General features: G+C 34.6%; 1 protein-coding gene across 2 annotated transcripts; it reads left to right on the top strand.

Moving 5' to 3' along the window:
* The first annotated feature begins 1,832 nt into the window (after positions 1–1,832).
* Positions 1,833–7,336, top strand: LOC110733588 (protein WVD2-like 6). 2 transcript variants are annotated; one of them, XM_021913655.1, is made up of 9 exons: positions 1,833–2,283; positions 3,529–3,798; positions 3,889–4,167; positions 4,255–4,313; positions 4,535–4,606; positions 4,771–4,870; positions 4,968–5,039; positions 5,134–5,244; positions 6,406–7,336. In XM_021913655.1, the coding sequence occupies exons 2-9, from the start codon at positions 3,532–3,534 to the stop codon at positions 6,901–6,903; spliced, it is 1,458 nt and encodes a 485-aa protein (XP_021769347.1). In that variant the 5' UTR covers positions 1,833–2,283; positions 3,529–3,531; the 3' UTR covers positions 6,904–7,336. The 2 variants fall into 2 exon arrangements, with proteins under 2 accessions (XP_021769347.1, XP_021769346.1); XM_021913654.1 differs by having other exon boundaries at positions 1,834–2,283; positions 4,252–4,313.
* The last annotated feature ends 5,240 nt before the right edge of the window (positions 7,337–12,576 follow it).

Below are 12,576 nucleotides of genomic sequence, written 5' to 3'. Positions count from 1 at the left end.
GTTCAGTCAATCAAAACAAACCCTAATCCTCTAATAATTTGAAAATAATACAAAATTAATATCTATATGGATCAACTAGCTATTTATAATGATCTCACTAAAAAAAATATTTATTTAAAGACATAATGTAGATCTCTATGCATATGTGAGAAGCAAATGTTTCAATTTTGAAACCACGATTTGAACCCAAGCTAGGAAACAGGACAATCATGTACATTAGCTGATCTGCCAACAATTAATCATCCATATGTATACAGTAACTAAAGCCATCATTATAACCAAACCCTAAGGGCTTGTTTGACATCATTTTTGATTTTCAGTTTTCTGTTTTTTTGAAAACAAAAAACCAAAAACAGGAAACAAGAAAAAGGTGTTTCCACTTTTCTGTTGTCAGTTTTCAAAATTATTATAATTTTAACATGTTTAAATAATTTTTGATTTATTATGAGACATATATCCTATACTTTTAAAAAAAACAAAAAACTAAAAAAACAGAAAACCACAGCAATGCCAAACGAACCCAAGTTAAATAATTAATTAACAATATGTTCAGTTTAATCACTTCATTTAAGGATTAATTAAGGATGATATATGTATTAAACATATGCTGCCAATCTGCCACTGTATAAGTAAATTGTATAATATGATTTTTGGGTTGTACTAGAAGTCTAGAACTATAGTTTAAATATATAGAATGCTCTATATAACTAACACATTAGTTTATCTTTCTCAAACCATCATATTATATTGTAATATGCAACTAGCGTACACATATTAAGGGGGTATGAGTAATGAACTAATGACACAAATAAATTCTTTGTACTTTTTTCTAATCCTTAATTTCCTCCGATTTGGAAATAGGTATAATACAATTCATACATCTACTTTGATTTAATCGCTATTTATTAAGAATTTAAGTTTTAAATAAATTATTCGGTTTCAACTTAATGTAGTAAAAGTTCTACGGAGTAAATTATATTTAGAGAAATTCAATGAGACCTCTGTGTTATTTAAATTTGAACTGGCTAGAAGCTGGAACAATACAAACTATTTAATATATTCAAATAATGGTTAATAAATACATACAAAGTACAGACTATAAAATAAGTTTAAACAAAATATATAAGTTTGAATATATTTTGATAAAGGGGCTAATAACAGTTATCAAAGTTCAATTTACAACTATCAAACTCTGGAGTCTTAGACAAAATCATAATTTGATAGTTGTAAATTACTAAATTGAACCTTGAAAACATACACACTTATTAAAACTTATATCAACCATTAATTTGATCATCAATTATTCAATACACTAGCTATCTCGAGAAAAATTACAACTCGTGTAGTCCAAAAATGCAAACTTAGGTCAAAGCACTAGCTCGACCCTAAAAGCCAAGATGATCGTAAAATGGCTCATCTCAACTTAATCAATTTGGGCATTAAATTCTATCACAGGGCAATCCACCTCAAATTACCTAGACTAATACGATATACTCAAGTCTCACTTTAAAATACAAAGTAAAATCTTATTAGGCCGTAAATACAAAAGTAACAATTTTAAGTTAGGGGTGTTAATTTCCTTCAAAAAAAAAAGTTAGGGGTGTTAATTTGAGTCATTAGATCGAGTTCAGTCAAATCTAGCCAGGTTGGAGTACTATTTAAATTTGCATCATGCTAATTCATGACACCCATACAAATCAAAATTTGGATCAAGCTATTTTCAATTCAAATTACTCGGTAGATTGGATCGAGTCGGTTTTTAAAAACTCTAGACCGAGTAAGGAGATGAGGTGCCAATCTCAACTCCCTCTTCTCTTCTTCTTCAACCGCAATGATCCTTACTGCCCGAACAGTGAGGTGTAGTAGTCCCCCCCCCACTCTCTCTCTTGAAAATGGTCGTGTGTAAGTGACCTGGTATTCTCATTTTCAAAACCCCACCTCTTTCTCTCTCCTACCCAGTCACTCTCTCTTTCAACAACAACTGCTTTCTCAGCCCCTCCCTTTCCCCCCTCTCTTTGATTTTTGATTCAAAAATCAAATCCTCTTACCATCAAATCTTCCAAGAACAATTAAAATTTTAAATACCCAATTGTCAAACCATTTTCTAGAACTAAACCTAATCAGTTATCTCTCAATCATTGTGAAAGATCGTGGGTTTTCTTTGAAAAATATTTAATCTTTTGTTTTTTTCACCCACTACCCAGAAAACTGAAGAACTTCCCTTTTCCCATTTGTTCTGTATTTGTCTCAGATCGAGTTGGTTAATGTTGCTGTAATTCCCAGGTGATCAAAATGCTCTCTTTTTAATTCTTTCTGGCTGTTTTTTAGTTTGATTTTTAGTAGAAACTTTGTTGGTTTCTGGGTTTCTTTGTTTTGTTTTGTTTTGTTTTTGTGGGTTGGATTTGATACATGTTTAGTGAATTTGGGGGATCTAGCTCTTGGTTTTGCATAATGGGGTTTTTGAGATTTGAAGTATAATTGTTTCTTTTAAGTTATTGTGACCTAATTTTGCTATGAACTTAGTTCACTTGTTCTAGGAAAGTGAAGTGAATGAGTTGACAAATTGTAGTTGAAATCATGAAGTTGAAGTGACTTTAGGCTGTTTGGTTATTTGAGAGAATATTATGAAGTTCTGATTGATAATGAGTTGAAAGTATCAATTATCAACTATTGGTGTTTAAGTGTTGGATATATCATGTTATCAAGAATTCTGGATTCTATTTATGTTTAGCGATTAAAAATTCTTATGATGAATGATGTTGATTCTTGTTTTTCTGATCCACTGCATATTTATGATGAGATGCTCAAATTATAATACGGATGATTGTGTTAGACTCGGGTATGTATCCGTTTGCGTGGTATCTAGAACTGCTACTTGTAGAATCTGTTATTTGCTGGGCAGTGAACTTATCATGTCTTGAAAGAGAAGTTTTGGACTGTAATTATGGTACTCGGCAATGCAATGGAAGAAAATCGACAAGGTTTTCAGTTTTTGTTGTCATTTGCAGTTCTATGTGATGTATTAGGCCCAATGAGATGGAGGATGAGTTTACAGTTGAGTGTGTGATTGTGGCAGAAGCGGGGGCATATTAGTGCACCAAGCTTTCCTTAAAAGTTGTAGTAAGATGGAGGCCTTTAATGCTGAAAACCTAATGCGCTTACCACTAATATGGGGTGATTGTCTTACCTTTGCATCAAGGATCAACTCCGAATTTATGATTTGTGGTAGAATGTTTCAATATTAGTATTAAAATTGATTTTCAAAATTATGAAATGTTCGTCCATAATCTAGTGCAACAGTATTCTTCGCTGCTAAATATAATAAGCTCAAATAGCGAATGTGTAACAGCTATCTGTGGATGCCTAATATTTTTCAACATTCTTAATTAGTACTACATAATTGCTCATTTTGAAATTAGATTGATTGGTTATGTTGTCTTCTAGAGTGAATCCACCCATACCTTTAATTTGACATTCCAATGTAATTCTTGGAAGTTGGAACTAACACAGTTCTTTATCAATGTGCAGCTGATGATGGATGCTGACACTGATATCGTTACTGGTATGGTTGGTGTTGTTGATCTAAATGGTGCTCAATATGATCACCATGGCTCGGGGGAGGAAGACATTGCAGCGGAGATTAATGGAATTCCTGGAAGCAGTATGGTGGGTGTAGGTCCTGATGCTTACCAAGAAAATGGTACTGAGTTAAATGGAACAAGGATGGTTGATTCTACTCAAGGAGTGGAGGAGCTTGCTCATGTGTCTGTGGAAATCAGTGGTTCCGCAGCTTCTGAGGTACATTGCTTCAGTCATTTATTTTTGGGGATACATGCTCATGAGCTTGTTGCTATGTTTCCTGCTTATTGTATACCTATTGGTTTTTAGGAGGTGGAAACAACAAAAAATAAAGATGTGAAGGAGCTCAAAGTCAGGGCCAAAAATGAGAAGCCTTCAAACACAAAAAAGGTTGCGGTGACATCAATGAAGAAGAAAACCAACAATAAAGAAGTTAAGGCAACTTCAAATGGTGCTCTGTCTGTGAATACGCAGCCAAAACAGCCTATTGTAAAGACCAAATCTTTTAATGATCGTCATGCTACTAGTAGTAATCCGAGCAAGACCACGAAACCTGCATCTGTGATTAGCAACACCCACAAAGCTAAGGTGGATACTTTTTTAGTTTTGGCTTGGCTAATGGCCCCTCTTTTTTCAGTTATATGCTAACAGTAAGTCATTTTAATTATCCAGCAGCCTGTGAAGACTGAATTGATGTCTGGCTCTGAAAAGTCTGTGACTTGTGAAGGCACTGTGTAAGTTTTGTTGCTGTAATTTATATTTTTATTTTCCTCTTAAACCTGGTATGTACATGTATTAGAAGCGTTTGATTATTAATACTGCCATACTGGCTGCTTTGTTTATAAAATGTATTATAATCTTTGTTTAACAGAATTTTTGAAGCTGTAGATGAGTTATTAGCTTACTACACTTTCTCTTCACTGATCATTTTTAACTTAATATTGTTTGTATGCAGGGAAAAGCCCAAATTGAAGCCCCTCAAGAAAGAACGTCCAACTACTAGCGATGGAAATGGGGAATCTTCTGAGTATCCTTTTTTAATGTTGATCTTTCTGCCTTTTTCTCCCTTTTCTTCCTTGCTCAAAATTGATTAGGGTAAAAAGACATATTTACCAAGGTTTATAATTTTGTTTGATTGTTTGTAATCCGTCTCTGAGTTTATTTGTCAGATTATCCTTAATTACTTTGCAGAAGCCCCTCTGCAGCGGATGCCAAGGCCCGTAGAGAGGGTAAACTTCCATCTTATGGTTTCAGCTTTAGGTGTCATGAACGAGCTGAGAAGAGAAGAGAGGTTTGTGTTTGCTCCTTATTCACTTCAGGGTTATTTCACTTGCGTCGACTATGCTCTTAAATAACTTGGATTTTGGCATGTTCTTGCTGCTGGACAGTTTTATACCAAACTCGAGGAAAAGATTCATGCGCTCGAAGAAGAGAAAAATAACATGCAAGCGAAGTCCAAGGTTATTTTTTTAATGCTTATGCTTTTACTCTTCTGAGGAGAACCATTGCTTGGGAATACATTTTATTCTCGTGCTGAATTATGTTTGTTAGCAGGAATCTCAAGAGGCTGAGATTAGGATGCTTCGGAAAAGTTTAAATTTTAAAGCAACACCAATGCCTAACTTCTACCAGGAACCTGCACCTCCTAAAGCTGAACTTAAGAAGGTATTTCTTTCCCCCTTATAGCTCTTTATGGGCATTTTATGCTTATTGTGTGCAACCAAACTGTTATCTGTAGTGATTTAATAACTGTAGCTTTTTCAGGTCTCGATTAAGCTTCTGATGTCTTGTACTTAAGCTTGCTAACCATGTTTACACTTGTAGAGCTTTAAGTATTTGTTGTGAGTTGACTTGCAGCATCACATATTCTTTGATTATATTTTTCATCTGGAGGAAGTTTTATGTGAGATTGTTTCTACTTTCTAGAGCCTCCAATTTATTTGCAGGACCAGAATAGGTATGTTATGCGCCTTTCTGACTCAATATGGTGGTATCTGTTGCCTGTTGGGCCTCCTTTTCTTTGTCGATAAGACAAGGGGATTTCCTACTCGTACGCCATTAAGAAGTCTAGTTTCCTCTTGATCTGTGTTATTCCATACATTATATTGTTAGGTAGGCTATTGGATTTGAATGCTTTGGGTATAAAATATTAAAATAGGTATTCCTTCTAGTTTCCTTTGTTACTGGTTTGTGCCGTGATATCATGTCAACAAACTATGTAGATAAGCGTACATAATACTTAAAATTAAATCCAAAAATGATGGTTCCACTTTTGACTACTTTGCTTTAAGTTGCAATTTATAACGGTCAGAGTCAAATGTTACCTATTGTTTAGATACTGAAGGTAGTATTGGAGTACTACATATTATTTAAGGACCTAGGTTCTAGGAATATTTATATATTGCGGGGTCAATTTGATAGCAAAGGATTGGATTGAGGTGCTTTTACAAGTTACTGATAACCAGAAATGCATTGTTGGCAAGGTAAAATGGGGCTGGATGTATGTAACTTTACTTGGTGACATAATTTTTGCCGTTTGCATCAAAGAAAACCTTGGATTTCTGGTGAGACATGTGCTTCCCCTCCATCTGTCCTGAATGAAAATGTTATTGGGGTTAGCAGCATATATTTTTTTTCTTGGCATTTAAGTTATAAACTTAAAGGAGCAGGACGTTTGCAGTTGTTTTGTTAGACATGCTTTTAATTTTAATTCACTGACAGTACACTTCCCTTCCTATGCTCTTTGATGGTCGTAGCTGTAGCTTTGCTTTTATCACTCTTAAATGTCAAATATGATCTATAATTTCTATTTGCCTCCTGATTCAGATACCAACTACACGTCCCAGATCGCCCAAGCTAGGTAGAAAAAAGAATTCATCATCAATGGAAGCTGAAGATGGGGACCAAAATCAACGATCTGGAAGACTAAGCTTGAATGTGAAGACGGTCTCACAAACCAACTCTAGCAAAGGACCTTCTCCTGTACAGTCTAAACGGCCTCAGAGGAAGTCCCTCCCTAGATTGCCTTCCGAGAAGACACGCTTGTCGAAAAATGCTAAAGTGCTGGATCATCCGGTAAATGGGTCTCCACCTATAGCACGTGTTGAGGAGGATGTTCCTCTGTCAAACCCCGAATCTGCTCCTATTGCCCATGTGGAAGAGGAAGTTTCTCCCTCTGACCCTGGTTCTGCACCGATTGCTCATGTCGATGAGGAAGATCCAACATCTGACCAGGGTGAAGCTCATTCTGAAATTGAGGACGGGCCTATTGTTGAAGATCTAGTCCAGCTCCCAATCAAGCAAGAAGTTGTATCAGAGCATTGAAGATAAAGCTTGGGTGCAGTTGGATTCATTCGCCTCCACGAAGTGTTGGCTTAGTAGAACATGATTATGCTGTCAATGAAGCAATTTGTCCATAGTTTGGTGAGGTTTGGTTGTTCTTGCCTTTTAGAATGCCAGTCTGGTCGCTTAAGAGTCTGCATTTGCACTTTCTCTGGATTGTCCGGTCACTGCTTTTTCGAGTTGTTTATCCATAAGAATCTATTGCTCCTATTTAATTACACTCTTTTAGTGGTCTTCCATTGAAGTGTGGTTGTGGGTAAATTTTGGGATTCTCTCGTACACCAGTTGTAGTTTATGATACATAAGTAGCTTATGGGGGATGACTAAATTGATCAAATTGGCGTAGTTTGCATTTGGAACAATATTTTGTTATTTACAATGTTTATTCTTCCAACACACCCTTATGCTGTCGCTATAATTTGAGTTTGAGCAGGTTTTTTTTTTTTTTTTTTGATCATCTTGTTGCTGACTCTGAACGGTCTTTGCCTTAGTCTTTTTCTTCAGCATCCCACAGAAATCTTGCATATGATGCGAGAATGTAACTGCATTGCATTGACATTATTGCAGAGTTGTATCAGGAAAAATACAAGGATGCATGTGAGAAAACTTAAGGAACAGAATGCAGAAAACCCATCTTGATTTGAATGTCAAATTACTCACCCACTCATTGCCTATTAGAAGTTGGAAATGGGTTGCTTGAGTCAATTTTTATATGACTCAAGTGTGTTTGGATATTAGCCATTTAGGTCATATTCGAGATATGAGTTACTTGGTACAGGGTCAGGTCAGCATGGGTTTGTTGCTCAGGCTGAGTCACAGTTTATATCACATTGAATTTTTGGGTCGAGTTGAGTCCAATACAGGCTGTGTAACGTTCAGATAAATAGGTAAGTAATAATAGTGCTAGGTTTACTGCCTCGTGTACGATGTACCTGTCATTAGGGTTAGAGAGAACAGCTTGGTGAAAATAAGTCTCAGCTCGAGTAACATCCTTGCTGATTTGCCATATTAGTTCCCCATAGAGAGAGAGTACATTCCCATCTTCAGCTTTCGCCAGTGTTGCTCGTTCACAGTATTCTTCTGCTTTGGCCAAATCACCTTTAACCTGTATGACATTAAACCAGAAAACTGTCATTCTATAAAAACTTTGGTTTGGTTATATTATCGGATGATGCATAAGAATCATAACTCAGTATCGTACCTCTTTCAGAAATCTAGCATAGTTTCCCAGAAGCAGGGCATTTCCAGGATTATCTTTGATCATGTTCTTGTAATACTGATCTGTGTTTCCATCAGACTCGCCTCTGAGCATGCACAATCTTGATATGTTGCTGCGTGACGAATATATATTGATGGCTTGGGATGGGATGCGCGATGAGAGTGAAACCGGGATGGATAGTGTTGCTAGAGTATGGGTTGAGTTTATTCCAAGAATCATTTCTATCGCGAAAAAGCTTGACTTGTTGGGACTATTAGAGAGAAGTAGAACTGTAGAAGGCTGAACTTGTTGAGAATTTGGTTTAACAAACAAGTTTAGCATCTAGTTCAACCCACAAACCCTGAGGGCCTGAGGTCCATAAGGAATCAAATGTTTGATAATTATATTTTAAAATGAAACACACTAGTTTATTGTACTTGTTAATTGAAAGTTTTATTTTTGGTAGAATCTATGACATGGCTCATTAACTGATCAAATGTTTTTGGAAATTTATTCTTTTAATCCAAATCTCGTATTTTTCAAAGGTTACATTGCTAACGTAGTGCAATGTAAGTATACATCGATTAGTTTTTGAATACCCGTGACAATTTAACTTATGTGACATATCTTAAGATGGATTTCAGTCTTACACATGAAGCGTTGAACCTTAATTATTTTGCAAAAAAAAATTATAATGTACATAGAATATTCTCCTAAAAAAAAACCTTTTAATGTTTCGTGTTCATTAGTTTCGTTCATAGGTGATTCCCCTTCATTATAGCCAACAGCAAGAAAGGGATCAGATTATAAAATAAAATGGTTAAAGAAGTCAGCCGAAGTGTACAACTTACTACGTAGTAATTAGAGCTTAGTTACGACACGGTCGTGTTAATTGTTCATTAAGCTTTGCTAATCATCAACTTGAGATTTTTTAGGCACTTTAAATTAGACTAAAGTTGAAGCTTTTGCAACCACATCGTAGAAGACAATATAGTTGGCTTGGAATAGTAAGGTTATAGGGAGCATGATGCTTATCATAAATTCATAATACTACAACTTTCACCAATATAACCAAAAAAATCAACTAATTTCTCTGTTTTTCAGATAGTTGATGTACATAGCTAATTACCCTTTACACTATCATATAAGTATATAACCATCTCTAAAATAATAGTCTATTGTAAGAATTTTCCTACTAAATCTACACGTAACATATTAAATAATCTACATGCAACATACTCATTAAGACAAGCTTTAAGGGACAGAGAGAGTGGTTCGTATTTTCGTAACTCTTGAGAGGTTGAAGTACAACTACTTCGTTGGACTATGAGAGTGATTACCATTTTACAATTTGGCGTTGACCCGTTGACCGTTGACAATTTGAGTTGTTATAGGTTCCTTTCATTGATTCCTCTTTTCACAAATATCGGCAATAGTTCAACAAATTCTGTGGACCGTATTTGATAAGAAAATTCAGCACGGTTTAGTCTAAATTTGTGGATTTAAAATAAAAGACCAAGTATTTGAGGACGTTGGAAGTTTGATTTCATAATTTGTTAGAGTTAGCACAAGTTTCACATGTTGCATGACAAATCATGTGGAGTTAGTCGGTCGATTAGGAAAAACATGGACAGTCAAGAGTTATCCGGTTAGGAATTACTCGTATGTCAGCCGGCCACAAAAAAAACAAGCTAAAATTGAAAGGCAATTTAAAATTGAAAGGTTGTTTAAATTGAAAGGTTGTTTACAATTTCAGGTAGTAAGAGACCAAGTGTTTGGCTTTGGAAGTTTGATTTCAAAAGATTTAATAAGCAAATAAAATTAAAAAAAAAAAAGGTTGACTGTTTATTACGAAATAGAGGGAGTAGATGACAAGTTGAGAATTATGATTAATGAGAAGTGGAAATCCTAAAAGGCCCAACTTACTGCTCCAATTTCGGTGGGGTATGGACATAATTTGACGCAAATTTTAAGATGCACCACGCCTATACTTTTGAACATTTAGTAAAAAAAGCTGAACAATTGCAAATTTTGAACATGTAGTAAAAAACTGAACATCGCAAATTTTGAACATTTAGTTAAAAAATCTGAACAATCGCAATGCATCACATCTATACTTTTGAACATTTAGTAAAAAAATCTTAACAATCGCGAGTTTTGAACTTTAGTAAAAAAATTTGAACATCGCAAATTTTGAACATTTAGTAAAAAAAATCTGAACAAACACAATGCACCACACATATACTTTTGAACATTTAGTAAAAAAATATGAACAATAACAAATTTTGAACATTTAATAAAAAAAATATGAACAATCACAAATTTTGAATTATTGCAAGTCAAACAAATTTTGAAAGAAGTTTGTCTAACTCGTAATAATTCAATAGTTTTGTAATATAAATTGAACATTTAATGTATACAAAATGAACATTTATTTATAAAATATGAACATAAAAATTGCATGTTTATGTTCAGTTTTAGTGACGTGTTCATATTTTTGTAAAATGTTCAAATTTTTTTACTAAATGTTCAAAAATATAGGAGTGGTGCACCTATCATGGTGCACATAATACTAACTGTAATTTGAAACCAAGAGCATCAAAGGGACCCGACAATTTTCTGCTACAAAGGCCCAACAGTATAGCTCATACGAAGTACTCCGTATATTTTTTTTTTCCATACTGACTATATAATGATTATTGAAGCTTTATTTATTTTTTTAAAATTTTTTTTTTTTTACTAACTAAGAAAAGGGTTTTTCTCATGTATAGAAGCTAAGGTGAGATAATGCCCTTCAATTTTAGAATTTTTTGACTTTTAGTGCCCGGATATAAAAATTGCCGAAATATTTACCATGGCCCCTAATACTCTCCGGAAGTCCAATTGGGTAGGTGAAACCATCCTATTTGCCTATAAACGACTAATTTACCAGTTTACAACTTTCACCGATTTCATTAATTCAAGACTATCACAAATATTTATGACAACATATAATGATCATATATGGTTCCAAACGACATTATATGACCCCGAGATGTATTTCCTAGAATTTCAAGACTTTTCAACATCAGCTTCTTAAGACTCCAAAAATTCTCAAAAGAGTGGATAATAGCCTTCAATTTATGAATTTTTTGACTTTTTTTCGCTCATAAATAAAAATTGCTGAAATGTTTACCAAAGTCTCTAATACCGCCCGGGAGTCCAATTGGGTGGGTGGAACCATCAAATTTGCTTATAAACGGCCAATTTAAGTTTACAACTTGCGCCGATTCATTAACGGAGCCTACCACAAACATTTATGACAACATATGATGATCATATATGGTTCCAAACGACACTATATGACCCCAAGATGTATCACCTAAAATGTAAATATTTTACGAAACCAAACCCCGAAACATCCAAAATTTCTCAAAAAGCGTGGATATTAGCCTTCAATATTGGAATTAATTTACCTTTTTTTTGCCCGAAATTAAAAATTTCCGAAACATTTACCATGGTCCCTAATATCCTCCGGGAGTCCAATTGGGTTGGTGGAACCATCGAATTTGCCTTTTAACAACCAATTTATCAGTTTACAACTTACACCGATTTCATTAACTCAAGCCTACCACGAATATTTATGACAACAAATAATGATCATATATGGTTCCAAACGGTATTATATGACCCCGAGATGTATCCCCTAAATTTCAAGACTTTTCGACACTGAGCCCATAAACCTCTAAAATTTCTTAAAAAGCGTGGATATCAGCCTTTAAGTTTGGAATTTTTTTGATTTTTTTTCGCCTGGAAATAAAAATTGCCGAAATGTTTACCATGGTCCCTAATATCCTCCGGGAGTCCAATTGGAATAGTGGAACCATCCAATTTGCCTTTAAACGACCAATTTACTAGTTTACAACTTGCACCGATTTCATTAACTCAAGCCTACCACGAACATCTATGACAACAAATAATGATCATATATGGATCCAAACGGCACTATATGACCCCGAGATGTATCCCCTAGATTTTCAAGGCTTTTCGACACCAAGCCCAGAAACCTCAAAAATTTCTCATAAAGCGTGGATATTAGCTTTCTACTTTGGATTTTTTTTTTTACTTTTTTCGCCCACAAATAAAATTGCCGAAATGTTTACCATGGTCCATATTACCCTCTGAGAGAACAATTGAGTGGATGCAACCATCCAATTTGACTTTAGACGACCAATTTACCGGTTAACAATTTTACCGAATTCATTAAATCAAACTTATCACGAACATTTATGACAACATAAAATGATCATATATGATTCCAAACGACATTATATATCCCTGAGATGTATACCCTAAAATCTCAATCCTTTTCTACACCGGGCCTTGAAACATCCAAAATTTCTCAAAAAGGGTGGATATTAGCCTTCAATTTTTTGAATTTTTTGACAGTTTTTGCTAGGAAATAAAAATAGCCAAAA

This window comes from Chenopodium quinoa, unplaced genomic scaffold, assembly GCF_001683475.1.
Source record: "Chenopodium quinoa cultivar QQ74 unplaced genomic scaffold, ASM168347v1, whole genome shotgun sequence".
NCBI lineage: Eukaryota > Viridiplantae > Streptophyta > Magnoliopsida > Caryophyllales > Amaranthaceae > Chenopodium > Chenopodium quinoa.
Note: the sequence above shows the minus strand (reverse complement) of the source record. Positions and strands in the feature narration are given on the sequence as shown.

Coding starts and splice junctions, on each gene's coding strand:
- LOC110733588 (XM_021913654.1), top strand. CDS start 3,532: ATGATGGATGCTGACACTGATATCGTTACTGGTATGGTTGGTGTTGTT. Junction 4,607..4,770: donor GGAAATGGGGAATCTTCTGA/GTATCCTTTTTT, acceptor ATTACTTTGCAG/AAGCCCCTCTGCAGCGGATG. Junction 5,040..5,133: donor ACATGCAAGCGAAGTCCAAG/GTTATTTTTTTA, acceptor GTTTGTTAGCAG/GAATCTCAAGAGGCTGAGAT.